General features: G+C 46.3%; 3 protein-coding genes across 4 annotated transcripts in view; 1 reads left to right on the forward strand and 2 right to left on the reverse strand.

Moving 5' to 3' along the window:
- Positions 1 to 8,064, reverse strand: part of DNHD1 (dynein heavy chain domain 1) — a 95,934-nt gene extending 87,870 nt beyond the window's left edge. The window contains exon 1 of the mRNA XM_078057491.1: positions 8,004 to 8,064. Within this exon, the coding sequence (XP_077913617.1) occupies positions 8,004 to 8,064 (61 nt within the window). The remainder of the gene's footprint in view (positions 1 to 8,003) is intronic.
- TIMM10B (translocase of inner mitochondrial membrane 10B) lies at positions 3,566 to 10,731 on the reverse strand. Its single transcript, XM_036095955.2, has 3 exons — positions 10,598 to 10,731; positions 10,326 to 10,421; positions 3,566 to 10,153 (listed from the first exon to the last, which is right to left on the reverse strand). Exons 1-3 carry the CDS (start codon positions 10,643 to 10,645, stop codon positions 9,977 to 9,979), a joined length of 321 nt encoding a protein of 106 aa, XP_035951848.2. The 5' UTR covers positions 10,646 to 10,731; the 3' UTR covers positions 3,566 to 9,976.
- Positions 10,732 to 10,783: 52 nt separating this feature from the next.
- On the forward strand, positions 10,784 to 15,631 carry ARFIP2 (ARF interacting protein 2). 2 transcript variants are annotated; one of them, XM_036095949.2, is made up of 8 exons: positions 10,784 to 10,936; positions 11,715 to 11,855; positions 12,114 to 12,210; positions 12,917 to 13,035; positions 13,213 to 13,434; positions 13,940 to 14,097; positions 14,246 to 14,420; positions 14,863 to 15,631. In XM_036095949.2, exons 2-8 carry the CDS (start codon positions 11,757 to 11,759, stop codon positions 15,016 to 15,018), a joined length of 1,026 nt encoding a protein of 341 aa, XP_035951842.1. In that variant the 5' UTR covers positions 10,784 to 10,936; positions 11,715 to 11,756; the 3' UTR covers positions 15,019 to 15,631. The 2 variants fall into 2 exon arrangements, with proteins under 2 accessions (XP_035951842.1, XP_035951843.1); XM_036095950.2 differs by having other exon boundaries at positions 14,744 to 14,965.
- The last annotated feature ends 1,540 nt before the right edge of the window (positions 15,632 to 17,171 follow it).

Here is a 17,171-nt window from a genome sequence, read left to right on the forward strand (position 1 = left end):
TCACTATCTCTTCTCACCTGGATTATTCCATAGCCTTCTTAACGGGACTCCCTCCTTCCACCCTTGCCCCTACTATCTGTTCTTTCCAGAGCAGCCAGTGACCCTTTTCAAATACAGGCAGCTCGTCACTCCTCTGCTCAAAACTCACTAATGCCTTATCATCTCATTCCCTCAGGTGAAAGCCAAAGCCCCAGATGGTCTCCAAGTTGCTATGTGATCAGCTGCCTATTACCTTTGGGACCTTCTCTTTCTACTCTCTCGTTATTCACTCCACTTGAGATGTGCGTGGATCACACCAAGCATGCTCCCACCCCAGAGCATATGTACATATGTACATCTCTACTGTGTACCAATTAGGACATGTACAAGTTTTCTGTGCTTGTGTAACAAATTACCATAAACTAAGCAGCTTAAAGACAAACACCCATTTAGTATGTCACAGTTCTGTAGATCGATGTCCAGCATGGCTTGGCTGGGTTCTCTGCTCAGGGTATCATAAACCTGAAATCAAGATGTTGGCTGGGTTGAGTTCTCATCTGGAGGCTCTGGGGAGAAATCCCCTTCCAAGCTCATTCTTGTTGACAGGATTCAGATCATTGCAGTTGTAGGACTAGGTCCTGGTTTCCTTCCTGGCCATCAGCTGGGGGCCATGCTCAGGTCCTAGAAGCTACCCACCTTCCTTGCCTTATGGCCCATTCATCTTCAGGCCAGCAACAGTGCCTCAAACCCTTCCCAAGCTTGGAATCTTTCTGCATCCAGCCAGAGAAATCTCCCTGCTTTTAAAAAGTGCATGTGGTTAGGTCAGACCCACCCAGATAATATCCCTTTCTTATAGTCAGGTATGCCATATAATATAAGCTGATCACATAAGTAAAATCTATCATACTCATAGTCCTAGGGATTATGTAGGATGTGCACACAGGGAGTGAGAAATTCAGGACCATCTTAAAATTCTGCCTACCACATATGTTGTAATAACAAAAGGATCCCAAAATACAGTGGTTTGAACCTGATAGAAGTTTTTTTTCCTCTTACATAACTGTCCAAGTAGAAATGCTTGAGGGCTAATACAGCAGCCTTTTAGTTGTTCTGCCTTCTTCAAGGAAGTTCCATATCTTCAACGTCCAGGAGAGTTCACCAGCATGTCTGCTAGGTCCCATCCCAGTCAGTGGAGGAAAGAGGGGGAGGCACAGCCTTACTCTTAAGGGCACAATCTGGCAATGCACACATTATTCTATCACACGTACACACCTACTTGAAAGGAAAGCTGCAAAATCTAATCTTTATTTTCAGTGGCCATGTGGCCAGATAAAAGTAAGGGGGTCTATTAGTAAAGGAAGAAGGGAACAATGGATATTGAGGGACAACTGGAGGCTTATACCACAGCGAACACTCTTCTTCCAGATGTCCACAAGCCTTATTCCCTCATTTCAAGTCTCTGCTTAAAGAGACCTCATAAATGACTTCTCTGACTACCCAGCATAAAATAACAACACTGTTCCCACCTTCCTCATCCTTCCTACCCTGCATTATTTTTCTCCACAGCATTTAATGCCATCTCATATAAATCTTTATTTGCTTATTGTCTATTTCCCCTGACTAGAAACATAACCTCCATGGTGGCAGAGATTCTGATTGCTCTCTGCTCTATCCCCATCCCCTAGTGCTGGCACCAAGAGTAGGTAATTAGAAAATATTTGTGGAACAAATGCATAAATGTATAGCAATCTTCATTGATGAGAAAGGGGATCACCTCTGGAGTCAGACTGTCTGGATTAAAAACCTGACTCCACCACTCACTAGTTGTAGGGTATTTTGCCTTTTTTCTTTCTTTCTTTTCTTTCTTTCTCTTTCTTTTTTTTTCTTTCTTCCTTCCTTCCTTCTTTTCTTTTCCTTTCTTTCTTTCTTTTTGTAAAATGAAAGTAATAGTATCTACCTTGCAGGGTTGCTGTAAGGATTAAATGAGTTAATGCATGTAAAATGCTTAGAATAGAGCCTGGTCAATAATAAACACTTGATATAGTTGATATGTGTAAGCTATGTGTTTTTGCTGTTTGTGGCACCCTACCAAATGCTGTTTACATAAAGGTGAACAAGTGCTCAGTGAATAGTAGTGCTCAGTGAGGGCAGGAATAAGGGCAGCCCTTTCTGGAAAGGGCAAAGAGTCACAGCAGGTCTTGAAGTTTATGGCCCTAAAACAACGGTTCTCTAGACAGACAAGGACAGAAGGGAATCTGTTCAGTAGCCTCTACTGAACCCTCAACACCACTTAAAAATTGAACTATATTTTTTGCGTCAGTCCACTCTTCCATTCTGTGCAAATACTATTTCAAACCTGTACTCTCTCATCTTCCATTTTTTTGTTTTACTCTCCAATGATAACTTCAACTCCTATTAAAAAAAATTAGAGGAAACAGAAACAAGAGGATACATACACAATATATAGATACGATAGGTAAGTAGGTAGATAGATAGATTTATTTTAAAGAACTGGCTCACATGATTGTGGGGGCTAGTAAGTCCAAAATCTGTAGGATAGGCTGCTAGAAACTCAGGCAGGAATTAATGCTGCAGTCTTGAGGCAGAATTTCTTCTTTGAGAAATCTCACTTTCTGCTCTTATGGTCTCCAACTGATTGAATGAATCCCACCCTCATTATTAAGAGTAGTTTTGTTACTTAAAGTTAACTAATTGTAGATGTTAACCACATCTATCAAATACCTTCACCGCAACACCTAGATTAGTGTTTGATTAAATAACGGTACTATAACCTAGCCAAGTTGACACATAACACTAACCATCACACATGATATTTAAAAGAAACTCTCTCAATCTCTCAATACCAATAAAAAAAACTTAGATCTGCTTTATCCATTCCTCCATCCTTCCTGTTACCAATAAGAGATGTTCCTCCTCTCTCTAAAGCCAAGCTCTAGACCTTTGCTCTGGAACCCTCTCTCCTGCCTTCACTTACTCAACAAATATTTATTGAGCATCAACTGTGTTGGGTACTATTTTAGATGTTTGGTTATATCAGTCTACAAAGCAGTAACATTGACAAAATTCCTGATTTATGACTTAGAGAATGTAAATTCTAGTGGGAGTTACAAGTAATAAATAATAAAAATGAGCCCCTTTACCCATTTCACCAATGGGTGAAGGGGACCAAAAGGTAAATAAAAATAAAAATAAATAGAACCTAGGCAGAGTATAATTATGAATCATGGACTGGCCAACAAACACATAGGATATGATTTAAAAGTCTCAATTTCCATAGAAATAGTGATCTTAATCTTCAACCTCTTCAGTAGAATCACATTTAGAGAACTTAAATCACTAATCTTGGGAAAGAAAATAATATCTTGAATCTGAAGGAAGAGAATTACCTGCAAAATTACCTGTTTAGATTAGATGATAAAACAAGCCTATTCCAAAAGTCTACACTATTGACTGTTTATGGGTGATAACAGTCTAAAATAGTCTTGCAGGAAAGAAAAAAAAACAGTAATGTATGTAAAACACTGCAGGAGACAATGCCAATATAAATAATTTTGTATAATCATGGTAGTATATAGAACAAATTTTATTAGAATCTTGATCCAGAATTAAAAAGAAAAAAACAAAGTAACTTAACTATATAGTATGTGAGAAATGACAGTACTATGGAAAAAACAGCAGAATAAAGAGGATCAGGAGTGTCTGAAGGGAGGATAGGTTGCAATTTTAAATAGCGTAATCAGAATAAGCCTTAATAAAAATGAGACATCTAAGCAAAAACATGAAGGAAAGGAGGGTAGCCCTCCCCCTGTCTTTTGCTTGGTAAATTCTATTTCATCCTTCAGATCTTAGGTTCCAAATCACTCCTCTGGGAAGCTCTCCTTCATCCCCCACACAGGTTAGTACTACTGTATGTTCCCATTACAACACATATTTCTTCCTTGTAACATTCACCAGTTGTGAGTACTTGTTCTATATTCACCTTCACCATATCTGTGTTAAGTTCCAAGAGAACAAGGATTGCATCTCTTTCATTCACCTCTGCATCTGCAGGGCTTAACAGTGTTGGTAAATACACTCACTCAGGTATTTGTGAAGTACTGAATATATGGACTAAAGTGAGACATACCCAAAAAAGGAAAAACAGAGTCCAGAATTAGCATGATGTGTCTGAGCACCACAAATAAATTGATCCTTTTATACCAAGGGTATGAGAATCAAAAACTGAGGAAAGAGGGTTGAAGATGAGGCCAGAGAGATCTTCTGGGACCTGATCACAGAAAGCCTCAGTTGTGACGCTAGAGTCTGAAGGTGACGGAAGGTGTTAGGTAGATGAGTACCATTATTTTTGTATTTTGCAAGAATCACTCTCGACCAGTATGGAAAATGGATTGGTAGGTGTCTCCTAATAGCCATTCTCCTCCTCTTCCTTAGTAACAGAACTCCCAATTTTTAACTGGGTAAAAAAATGACTGGTAAGAATAAAGTGACATTTCCCAGCCTCCCTTGTAACAAGGCCTGACCACATGACAAATTTCTGATGTGCAACTTTTCAGATGTGTCTTAAAGGGAGGAGGATATGCCCCTTCACCCACTCCCTGCTCCATTCTTCCCCTTGGAATGTTTGTGTGCAAAGTAAAGCTCCATCCTGGGTCACATGATTGAGAGTCATACCTTTGATACAACAAGCAGAAAGCTTAGGAGTAGCTTGGTTCTCGGATGACTGATGTCACACCAGTCTTGGATTAGATTTTTACTTGGAAGAGAAAAGTTTGTGAGCCACTGTCATTTTTAGTCTCTGTTACATATACCTTCGCTAAATGCTAACTAATCAAAGGGGTCCAGGCTCAAGGAAGAAGCTGTTAGGTGACTGCTGCTGTAATCTATACAAGAGCTGAAGAAAGTTCGATCAAGGTTCCGAGAGCAGAAGAGATGCGCTGCCATCAGGCTGCCAGTGCCATAGGCGAAAGTTCGATCAAGGTAGTGACAAAGGACATGGAGAGAAAAGAAAGCGTTCAAGAAATATTTAAGCAGAATTATAATGCTTAGGAACTGAGTGGAAAACTTAGAATGACTGATTTGCTCCAGATGGAAGCTTTCAGGTGTTGACTGATCTGTGACTATTAAGGGCAGAAGATACCAACCAGTGAGATTAGGCATGAAAAACACCTCTAAATCATTGGCAAAACATCAAAAGTTAAATGCAGACTCGTTTCTGTCTCTTTCGATATTCAGCCTTTCTCTTCCTACGTAAATAGTAGACTGAGCTGGGAGGAAACTGCAAAATGTTCATTCAACAAATATTTACCAAGCACGTATTATGTGCCAGGGACTGTGATAAGGGTACAATGGTGAGCAATACAGCCATGGACTGTGATCTCATGGTGCATGTAATTACCAACTGTTAGAAGTGCTACATGCCCCAAACATGAGGAATTATGGAGCTGGAGTCTGGGAAGAGTTATGTGAGGAAATAGCATTCACACTAAGTACTCAAGAATGAGTAGGTAAAGTGAGAGGAAAGCACTGCAAGCCAGGAAATGGTGCAAAGGCCCCGAGATGGAATGGTACCTGACAGGTTAGAAGAATGGAGACAGCAGTGTAGTGAGAGGAGAGAGGCAGCAAGTGAGGTGCAGCTCAATTCAGTTCAACAAACAATACTGACAGTCCAGTGTTTGATAGTCCATAAGATAAAGCTGAGGTGGGCAGGGATGGGATCGTGCACGGTCTCAGAGGTCACATGTAGAATGCGTTCTTATCCTAAGAATGGGAAGCTATTGTGAGGTTTTAAGCCTCAGTTTGTGTTTTCTGGCCTATGAATGGAGAAGAGATTGGAGGGATGCAGAAGTAGATATGAGGTAAAGTAGCAATTGCAGTAACACTGTTGGAAGATTGTAAAAATGGGGAGAAGCAGATAGAATCAAGGGATATCTAGAAACGTAAAACGTACACAGATGGGATTTGGCAACTGAGCGAGGTTTCTATCTTCTGCAACTGGAGGAGTACTAGCTATAGGAGGAAAGCTGATGAGGAAAACATGCTGAGTTGGGGCTATTTTTGAGACACCTAAGTGGGAATGTCAATCAAGTAGCTCAGAGGAGAGATCTAGGAGTAACTGAAGCTGAGTGGGGAGGACACAATCCTAGAAAATGAGAAAGAAGAGGCCCTAGAGAAACCTTTAGATGTAAAGGCTGGAAGCAGGTGAGCCTCAAAGGAGGCTATAAAGCATGGTGAAAGTAGTAGTAGAACCATGAGTGGGTCACAGACACCAATGAAAGACTGCCAATGGTGAGGAACTAGTCAATAGTACCAGATGCTACTGAGAAGTGAAGTAAACTGAGGACTGGGAAATCAGGGATATGAGTCATTTGGTGGGCCAGGGTGACCTCATCAAGAACAATTTCAATAGAATAAAGATTGTAGAAGTCAAAATAGACTGGGTGGAGGAATGGGAATGGAGAGAGCCACAGTATCCAAATGTTTTAAGAAGTTAAGCTGTAAAGTGGAAAACAATAGGATGATAGCTGGAGGGGAAATAAGGTAGTGGTCTGTTTTAACAGGAGAGTCTTTAGCATGTTTGAACAATGGTGAGAATATAGTAAAATAGGAAAAAGTTAGAGATTCCCAAAGAAAGGACTAGGATTCAGAGCAGGAATAGGCACTGGCTTTGAGGCACGTTTGCCCTATTTAGATGGAGGGAAAGAAGAGAATGATGCAGGTATAAGTGGGTGACCAAGTTGTGAGACTTTGTGGGAACTCCTAACTGATAGCTTCTACTTTTACCTATGAATTAAAAAATAAGGTTACTTGCAGAACACTGAAGAGAATAGTGAGGGTAATAAGAGGCTTAAGAATACTGATTTGAAGTAGTCATTGCAGGGAGCAGTGACTGGAAAAATCTAGTGGGATTATAGGGGTTGAGTCTCCATTTGATGCTGGTAACCATGAATTCATAGTGATATAAATCTGCTCTATAGTGATTTCCTTGGGCTTTTAGCTAGCTGTCCAAATGCAGAGACAGACAAATGTCTCATTTTATCTGAGTCCAACAAAGAGATGACAAAGAAATTTAGTCTGTTCCAAGAGAATTAACTGGAATTTAAGCTGGACAAGAATCTAAAGACAGAAGGTGTTAATGGAAAGTAGAATCAATAGCTTGAATGCTCCAGTGAAATCAAAGAACAATAGTAAAGGAATATATCAATAAACAAAGTAGAAGGAATACAGTCAGTAAATAAGATGCTAGTAATAGTGTTTTAAAGATGGAGCAGTTTGGGGTAATGACAATGGCCAGGACATAACTAAGGGAGTGGGTGGCTAAGACAAGAGTGGAAATCATTGGAGACTGAGGCAAGGAACTAAGAAACCAAAATACTGAATGGACTGTCTGGTAACATTAAAGTATCAGGGGGTTATAGGAAGACCAAGGGCTAGCTATTTTGAGGAAAGTAGGAGAGCTGTGGTTACTAAGGACAAGTAACGAGAGAGGGTGGTATAGTTGAATAGGCTCAAAGGAATCAGACTTTACAAAGTAGGCCGTTAAGTTCTGAAGCCACAATGGCAATACCAACTCTGTCTCTAATACGTATTTGTGTTAAGAGAGCTCTGTTAACTTTATTCTTGTGTTGTGCTTAAAACATCATACTGCTCTCATTACACCAATGATACCACTTTATGGCAAGACCTGAGGGAGAGGTCAGTGATTATAAAAGATGGATAACAGGAGTAGGGTTTTTCTCCTAAGTACTGAACATGTTTATAAACAGAAAAGAAGAGGTTAAAAACTTAAGGGATTAACTAATGGATTACACTGAGGGATACTTGTTTTTCCAAGCCTAGGGACAGGCTGGGTGCAGATGAGCAGCAAAGATAAACTCTAGAAATTCAAAGAACATAGCCTCTAAAGTCAAGACAGTTCTGTTCTTAGCCCTTCTCCAGCAAGTAGTAATTATGTGACATGGAAACACAGACAATTCACAATGGAAATTTACTGCAAGGATACATACAAATGTCCATGTGGAAGAGTCCTTCCACCAGCACCACAGTATTCCAGGTCCCCATTACCATCTTGGATTGGTTAAGTTCACAAGCTGTCTTAGCTGTAGTTATGCTTTCCAAGGAGAGAACTTTATTGGGTAGACACAAAGCTACTCAGTAGGGAAGTTTCTGGTCAGCAACTTATATGTTCCTAGCAAAACCTTCTGTTCAAGATTTAGGAGCTAAAGAGGCAAAAAGCTGTTTGGAGCCACTTTTCTCAAGAGGTTAACTATGTATAAGACAGGGTTCTGGTACATTCTGGATTCTTGCTTCCTCATCCATTAAGTGGAGATAATATCTCTTACTTGTAGTTTTGCTATAAAGATTAAAGCAGGACATTGATCAGTATCAGGACCCATACAAATTGGGTGGCTCAATGGATATTTTGAGAGGCAGCCTGGTGTAGTAAAAAGTACATGGATTTTAAAGTCAGATCTGTATCTGTAAGGGTCTGCTACTAGACAATTTCAACTTCCTGATCCACACGGGGGAAAATGTCTGCTCTGTGGGTGGTTGTAAAGAGTTTTTTTTATTATTGTGGGAGCCAATGTCTAAGAGCTTCCATTTCCTCTGTAAAAAATGAAACAAGGTCACCTGATGGGGAATAGTTGGACGTGAAGTGGGGGATAAGGAGAACAGTGAAGGTGTAAAGTAATTGCCATGGTGATTAGGAGATGAAATACACCAGGAAGCCACAAAGGGTTGCTTGTTGGTAGTGAGGGCTTGGTTGAAATTGGAGACCTTGAATATTTAGTGCCGTTCATTACACAGCTGTGTTTTTCTCTAGCAGTCTGAATGGAGGAACAGAAAAGATAAAACAGCTGGAATGATACGAAAAGGACATAAGGGAGGCAAGAAAATGCAGTGATGGAGCGATAGGCCATTCAGACTGCTGAATACAGAAGTAAATTTCACAAGGAGGGGAATAATGAGAGAAAAATGGAGAGACTCAATATGGAAATAACAGGGACAGCGGGAACAATGTAGGGTAGAGGATGGAAGAGCTGAAATTATAGACATGCAGGTAACGATAAAGCGGTCCCAAGGATTTGCTTTATCCCTTTTTCCCCATAACCACCATTGTCTACTTCTCCCTTGGGCTTCTGTCCCTCAGGTCTGGCTATATTGCAGAATATGGTCCCCCAAGTTTCCCCTTTCTGACTGCTCCTGAAGAAAAGCACACAGACCTTGGTGTAAAGGCTTTACCACTCATCCTGGGGTAGAGAGAAAATAGTAAGAAAGTAACAACTTGGGAAATGGTTGAAGTTCCAGAACACCCCAAAATTCTTAGAGGTTTCATCTCTGTTCTGGGGCTACTGACTTCCCAGGAGGCACTGCCTAAATACCTTGTCCATGATTTCTTTTTTTTTTTTTTTCCTTCTGTCTGTGATTTCTTGATCTGTTGTCCTTGGTTATCTCCTTTACCTACATCTAGCAGAATTCCTTAGAGTCCACAAAAAGAGTTATGAATGAATGTACACCTGGCTCACAAATGAGCCATTTAAGTCAGACAGATTTAAGTGAAGGACAGCTAGAAAGAGGTCTCATTTTTCTCTGCCATCTGGGCAGGAATCAACTTCCTGTTGATGTTACTAACATTAAAACTGTACCCACAGACCTTGCTTTAACCAGGTGCCTGGGAATGTTAAGGTTTTCCTTCTACACAGAGAAGGCAATTTCTCCACTGCCAGGGCTGAAGCCAACAGATATGCACTAACTGACAGAATAAAGGATGGTGCCAATACAGTGGGCAAAGCTTCCCCGCCCAGAACATAAACCAAAGAGAGTAAAAGCGGGTTTATTGGCTCCAGGAAAAGGAGCAATAGTACCCAGCTCTCAGGAAACCCCTCGCTCTATATACAGGCTGCATCCAGCCCAAGGTCCACTGGCTCCTTCAATTTGAGGGTCCATCCAGTGCCTCCCTTCCTGGGGCTGGGGAGGGCTAGCTGCCTGATGGTGAGGTTCCGGACTGTTTAGCAGCAACACCTGGCCCAGCTGAGGCAGCCTCGTAGTCTGCGATGCGGCGTTGTACCAGAGCAGGCATGAGCTGCACATAAGCGGCCATGAGGCGGTGGTTGGAATGGATCAGCTTCCCAGCACAGCTGTGCAAACAGGCTTCCTGGAAGGAAGACAGGGTGAAGCAGAGGCCAAAGGTGTCCTGTCGGGTCCGTCTCCTTCCTTCCCATCCCTAGCTAGGGGCGAGGGTCGTGGAAAGGCCAGGGCCAGAGGCAGGGGAAGTCGGGGTGGGGAAGAGTCTACGGCGAACCTCCCTACAGAGTTCCCCACCTAACCTCCTCAGCATCCAGAGCTCGGTGGTGCAGGCTGGGCACGCAGCGCTGGAAGCAGAGTTCCGTCATCCGATTGTAGACCAACAGGAAGTCCCGCAACTAAGAGAAAAGGGGACAAAGAACTCAGCGATACAGGGGCACCTCGAGGCCGCGTCGCTCGAGGTTTCCCAGGACCGCACGCCACAACCCGACGTTCCCAGCCCTCGGATATCCAGCCAAATGGACAAGCGTGCTAGCTGAACTTATGGCCCTGCAGCGACTTAGTACTCACTCACGTTTCTCAGCTGCTGCTGCTGCTGCTGCTGCTGCTGCTGGGGCTCCATCGCGCCACCGCGCACAGTACGTCACTTCCCTACAGCGTCTTGGAAACGCCCCGGAAGTGCTGTCTCCTGGCTCCCCAGGGACTGAGGGGTTGGCTCAAGGATCGCCCGGCCCCCGGCAAACGTCATTTCCGCCCTTATAATCTGCGACGTGGCCGGCTTCTTCTGCCCGGGAGGGGACGTCACTTCCGCCGAGTCCCTGACCTGCTGCTAGGATCGCGACGGGAACTGGAGCCCGAGGTCCCCGCGCGGCCCGGGCCTGGCGCCCTGAGGGGAAGAGCGGCCCGGCCCGAGGTGAGAAGGACATACTTGGGCGAGGGGAAGTTGAACGCACGAACCTGCCCTGAGGGAAAGATGCCACTGAGCCCTGGGGAAGGATGAGGACACACCTGATGCCCAGGTGTATGGGGGGGGCGGGGACTGACACACCTGGGGGACATAACTGACTTTGGAAGGGATCACTATGTTCTGGGAAAAAGAGGCTTTCCCCAGAGGCCGAGAACATAAACCAACTGATTCAACTAAGGCCTGGGGGGGAGGGCCCGAGGAAGAGGAGGTGCATGGGATGGAGGAGGGGGAGACCACCTGAAGGAAAGGGGAAGAAACACTAAGGGAGTGTGAAAGGCCAAGCAATGGAGAGCATACCTGAATGGGAGGAGTAGGCTCCTGAGCCTTGGAAAGGGGTTAATCTGATGGGGGGAAACAGCTGCATGGGGATAAGTTCCAAGACAGCACAGACCTTATCTCTCTTGGTCACTGCTGTGACCTCAAATAATGCATGACACATAGTAGGCACTTATTCAGTGTCTGTTGAATGATTGAATGCATGAATGATCACCTGAATCCTGGTGGGGTTGGGGGTTCATGAGAAGACATCTGGGGCCTGGGTGTGCATGTGGAAAGATACACACCTTGGAGGGGAGAAATACATATCCATGAGAAGAGGAGTGGTGTCCCAACCCCAGAATACTCAAGTCTTGGGACAACCTCTAAAATCTCTGAAATGGTGGGGGAGACCTTTCTTTCTGGAGTACTGGCCAGTTTCCAGAACTGTCTGTGTTGGGCTTTGCAGGGCGCTGGGGTGGAGACTTTGACTCCAGTCCCTTCCCTAGCCATGACGGACGGGATCCTAGGGAAGGCAGCCACAATGGAGATCCCCATCCATGGGAACGGTGAAGCTGGGCAGCTTCCTGAGGATGATGGGCTGGAGCAGGTGCTTCTGTTTGATTCTTCTCCATATTGTTTCAATTTAGGAATCCTAAATCAAAAGCCCTGGGCTCTCACCCCATTCCATTAGTTTTCCCCTAACTTGTCTAACTCCCTCCAATCTTTTTACAAATCTTCATTCTGATTCTATGCAGACTTCCCTTGTGTGCTCTCTCTGTGATGCTTCAATCCAAGCTTGTTCTCACCCCCCAAATGCTTCAGCTGCCCCAATGTTCCTGAAGCCCCCCTCTTCTCTGGCCTATAGGACCTCCAGCAGGTGATGGTATCAGGACCCAACCTCAATGAAACCAGCATTGTGTCTGGTGGCTATGGGGGCTCTGGTGATGGACTCATCCCCACAGGTATGAATGATCAGAACAGGACAGGAAGTTTGAGTGGAGAGAGGGAGGGGAATGGTTCTGGGGAGTATAGGATATGTCTAAGATAGCTTGAATTATGTCTGGAGATCTTGGGAACGTCTGCTAGTTTGAACAGGGTTGTCCAACTGCTCCCACTTGCCATTTAGCCCCTGAGATGTGACCATTTGTCCTTTCTCTGCTGCTACCACTCGAATCACATGAAGAACTCTGTTTCAAAGAAGTTCTCCCTGCTCTGGAGCTTGAGACTGATTTGGATCTCTGAAGCTTCTCAGAGTTTTGCTTTAGACTCTAAAGTTTAGAGAAGCAAATATCCTTGAATCTCACACTGACTAGGATTCCACATGAGAATGTCAGTGAGGTTTCCTGTTATCAGGACCCACCATCCTTGACCTGCCATTCCATTCTCAGCATATTTTCTTCCATTTTCTCTGCACCTGTACACCAGCAACTCCCTCCCCCCACTCCAGCCCCCATCACCACCTCAGAAGGAGGCCAGATGTATATTGGGATTTGGGTCTCAGGGCACAAAGTATGAGTTCTTCCTAGTGAGTAGGAGAATCTCATTGTCTCTAGTTTCTGCTACTTCAGGGAAGTCATTTTCATATGCTGGGTGGGAGGTATGGGTGGAGCTACAGAGATGTCTGGTCCTATCTGAGAGAGGCTGGTGTCAGAGAACTTGGTTCTTTAGGGTCTGGCCGCCATCCATCTCACAGTACCACTCCTGCTGGACCTGGAGATGAGGTGGCTCGGGGCATCGCTGGAGAGAAGTTTGACATTGTCAAGAAATGGGGCATCAACACATATAAGGTGGGATTTAAGCACTTTTCCCTTCCCCCAAACTTCCCCTGGGTACCTTTTCCCCATCTTCCAGATGCCACTATCCCATCTATGGCTGAGACTAGGAGTGTGGGGATGCTAGAGTCGATACCTGTTTGGGGGGCAGGGTGCTAGGGTCTCTGACCTATTCCCCCACTTCCCAATCAGTGCACAAAGCAGCTGTTATCAGAGCGATTTGGCCGAGGCTCCCGGACTGTGGACCTGGAGCTAGAGCTGCAGATTGAGTTGCTGCGTGAGACGAAGCGCAAGTATGAGAGTGTCCTGCAGCTGGGCCGGGCACTGACAGCCCACCTCTACAGCCTGCTGCAGACCCAGCATGCACTAGGTGACGCCTTTGCTGACCTCAGCCAGAAGTCCCCAGAGCTTCAGGTGCCTTGGTCAGGCCAAAGAGGGTGGGGGGACTGGGCCCGGGCCCTCCCAGGCAGTCAGCCCTCAGCCTCCCTCCCTCCCTCCCTCCTGCAGCCCAGAGGGAGAACCCCTCCAGGGTAGGCCCAGCCCTACCCCCAGCAGCACTCACCCGTGGAGGCAGCCTAAGGGTTTGTACAGAGGTTCAGAAGTTGGAGGGGTGGGGGAGGCGGCACACTAGATGCCTCACAAGTAACCCTTCTCTGCATCAGTGCTCGGCCTAATCAGAGCCCCTCCCTTGCCTGCTGCACTAGCTTTCCCTGTTCTAGTCCTGTGAACTTATCTGAGAACCCCACTCCCACATTCCTACCCCAGCCATCCCTGGGGTGGCCCCACTAACTTTCTGGCTAAGAGAGCCTTTGCCAGTTTCCATGGCTGTTTTCTCCCTGGGGAGGAGGGGAATGAGGGCCCTATAGCTTTAGTCAGGTAGGAACTGTTGCTCAAGGCCTGTCCTCCCTTCCGCCCTCAGGAGGAATTTGGCTACAATGCAGAAACACAGAAGCTGCTGTGCAAGAATGGAGAGACACTGCTAGGGGCTGTGAACTTCTTTGTCTCTAGCATCAACACATTGGTCACCAAGACCATGGAAGACACGCTCATGACTGTCAAACAGTATGAGGCTGCCAGGTGTGGGCACCAGCAGGGCCTAGAGTTCTGGGAGTTGGCTGGCATGGGTGGAAGTTTGAGCTTTGGGGTCATAAGAACTGAGGAAGGAAAGGAGAGTATGTGTGGAGGACACTGGGGTGGAGACCAGCCTGTATCACCCCTTCCCCAGGCTGGAATATGATGCCTACCGAACAGACTTAGAGGAGCTGAGCCTAGGCCCCCGGGATGCAGGGACGCGTGGTCGACTCGAGAGTGCCCAGGCCACTTTCCAGGCCCATCGGGACAAATATGAGAAGCTGCGGGGAGATGTGGCCATCAAGCTCAAGTTCCTGGAAGAAAACAAGGTGCCAACCCCACCCCTTTAACCCCAGCCCACCTTCCCATCTGTAACACTGACCTTCTATCCCTGAGACCCTCCCCAGTACTGGATGGGGGAAATGCAGCCTGGCTAAGGGGTGGGATCTTCCCCCAGCCCCTTCACCCCCTGGACCTTCCTAGTCACCCACCCTCCAATCCCTGGCCCTTTTCTATTGGAGGATTTGGCTGCTGATCCCAGGAACATAACTGGGAAAAATCATCCCCTGAGCTGGGGTACCAGAACCCCAAGCCCAGCAAATCAAGTCAGGTTTCTCCCATCAGACTGACCCTTATCCTTTGACTCCCTTAGTGGAGGTCAGCCCCCACCCTAAAAGCACCATCAGAGCAGAATCCATGTACCCCTGGTCTGGGCTCAGGCTCAAGAAGGGCATCTGAGTCCAGTCTCAGCTGACCCTGCTGGACCCCCAGATCAAGGTGATGCACAAGCAGCTGCTGCTCTTCCACAATGCCGTGTCCGCCTACTTTGCTGGGAACCAGAAACAGCTGGAGCAGACCCTGCAGCAGTTCAACATCAAGCTGCGGCCTCCAGGAGCTGAGAAGCCCTCCTGGCTAGAGGAGCAGTGAGCTGCTCCTAACCAAACCTGGCTATCAAGAAGGACATTGGGAGAGGCAGTCCCAGGGTGGGGGAGATTGGACATGGGACATCCCTTGCCACCTGCCCTCTGGCTTGGGTTCCCTTTCCCTGGCTGGGGCCTGACACCAGTTTTGCCCACACTGCTGTGGGTAGGGTGGGGGCTTGCAGGCCCAGCAGCTGCTGCCCTGTCCTTTATCTTCCTGGCCACTGGGCTTCATTCCCAGATCTTTTCCTTCCACTCCACAGCCAAAGGCTATGACAGAACCACTCCCTGGCCAATGGCATTACTCCTCAGGCCTGTCCCCAGATCCTGGGGTGTGCCCCCTGACCAATGGCAGAGCCTCAAAAGGCCCTGTCAGCCAATGGCAGCTCTTCTTGGGCTCCCCTGGGCCATGATGTTGCCTCCAGTACCCTTTGTCCCTCCTCTATGCGTCCCCCATTGCAGAGAAGGGGACTGGGACCAAAGGGGTGGGGATAATGGGGAGCCCCATTTCTGGCCCTGCATCTGAATGGGCTTCCCCTCACCTACCCACCCAGTTTAATTGTGCTTAGAGCCCTGGAAGATTGGGACCTAGCACTAGGAATAAACCTTTCATAAAAGCAGGCCCAGTGAGGTCAATTTGTGGGGGGACTCTAGGAGGGTGGGCTGGGTGGAGAAATGCTCAGTCTAATCATACACCAAAATCCTGTCAAGCCAGAAGAGCAGAGGCCAGATAGCTGGAAGTCACAGGTTTCAGGAACAGTCTGAGAGCCTACTCCTCCCCCAGCCCCAACTGGAGCCAAAGCTTTATTTGCTCTTCAGACCAGCACTGAGATAGCTATGGTCTTAAGAGCACAGGGCCTAGAGGGGGTTGGGCCCACTGACCTTCATCAGCCATTCATTCATAGAGCAAATATTTACTGAGTGCTTTTATTTGCCAGGCACTGCTCTAGACCCTGGGGATACATCAGTGAATAAAACACAGTCCCTTCCCACATTGCTTAAGGCCTAGTGGGGGATAGAGACATGTAACCAAGCAACTACAATGCAGTGATGAGTACTAGGATACAGAAGTTCAGGGAGCTGTGGGAGTGCAGAGGAGGGGCATCTAGCCAAGACTGGAGTGGAGATGGGCTATCACCTTGAAAACTAAGACCTGAACGGCAAGTAGACACAGTCAGGCAAAGAATAGAAGAGCAACCTAAGCAAAGAGGCCAGCATATGTGAAGGCCCTGATAGGACTTGGGAGGAATTCAGTTTGGAATGAAAAGTGGAAGGGGAGTGGCTAGAGAAGGACTACAGAGGTGAGGCAGTGAGGGGTCACACTGGGCCTGTTCAGGCTTATGATTAAGGACTTTTGCCCTTAGGAGAAAGGGAGCTGTAAAGCTTTTTCAAGCACGAGTTTGATGACATGGGAGAAATCTAAAGTTGAAGAAAGTAGTCCTCATGAGGCTTGAAATAGTGTTATACAGACCCAAGCCCCCTCACACTGGGTAGTCTAGTAACCCTGGCCCCAAACCCAAAAGCAAGCATGAATCCTGAGGCTCATTCACAAGCATTGGAGCACCTGTGCTGGGTGCCAGAAGTCAACATGTGGATGAGAGGTTGAGGGTGCACCCAGGTGTTGAGCCCATATCAACCTTGTTTGAGGCAAGAAATCTCCCCAATGGCACTTTGATTCAGTCAGTGCCCAGGTACCATCACTTCTGTGCTCCTTGACCCAGGAGAGCTCCAGAATTTTTCAACATTGTCCACTACCTCTCTGGAGGGCCGAAGAAGACAACCCAGTCAGCAGGTTCTCACAGCACTGAGATCCATGCAGCCTGATTTTGTTCTTTGCCACAGATACTGCAGCTCCCAGGCAGCCTTTCTGGGGTTGAGTCAGCCTGCAGCCATCTGACTGGAGCTTGATTATTAGGTTGGGTGCTTCACATACAAAGCCCCACTTTGTGGCCATTGGGGACTTCCAACATGAAATACGGTACTGAATCTCCAGGTGACTGGAGGCAGGCTCTAAAGCAGAGCTCAAACTGAGCCAAGGGCCCTCAGTTTCTTCCCCTGTAAAACACAGCTAATAAGAGAAGATGCCTATTACGATTATGAGTATTAAAGGAGACACTATATGTAAAGTGATTCGTTATGTTTCTGGCACATAATAAGCAC

This window comes from Halichoerus grypus, chromosome 11, assembly GCF_964656455.1.
Source record: "Halichoerus grypus chromosome 11, mHalGry1.hap1.1, whole genome shotgun sequence".
Lineage (NCBI taxonomy): Eukaryota > Metazoa > Chordata > Mammalia > Carnivora > Phocidae > Halichoerus > Halichoerus grypus.

Excerpts from the sequence above, each read along its gene's own strand:
- ARFIP2 (XM_036095949.2), top strand. The coding sequence starts at position 11,757 with ATGACGGACGGGATCCTAGGGAAGGCAGCCACAATGGAGATCCCCATC. Across the intron at positions 12,211-12,916 it reads TGATGGACTCATCCCCACAG|GGTCTGGCCGCCATCCATCT; the intron begins GTATGAATGATC and ends TTGGTTCTTTAG. Across the intron at positions 14,098-14,245 it reads AAACAGTATGAGGCTGCCAG|GCTGGAATATGATGCCTACC; the intron begins GTGTGGGCACCA and ends CCCCTTCCCCAG.
- TIMM10B (XM_036095955.2), bottom strand. The coding sequence starts at position 10,645 with ATGGAGCCCCAGCAGCAGCAGCAGCAGCAGCAGCAGCAGCTGAGAAAC. Across the intron at positions 10,422-10,597 it reads AGCAGCAGCAGCTGAGAAAC|TTGCGGGACTTCCTGTTGGT; the intron begins GTGAGTGAGTAC and ends CTTTTCTCTTAG. Across the intron at positions 10,154-10,325 it reads GAGCTCTGGATGCTGAGGAG|GAAGCCTGTTTGCACAGCTG; the intron begins GTTAGGTGGGGA and ends TCTTCCTTCCAG.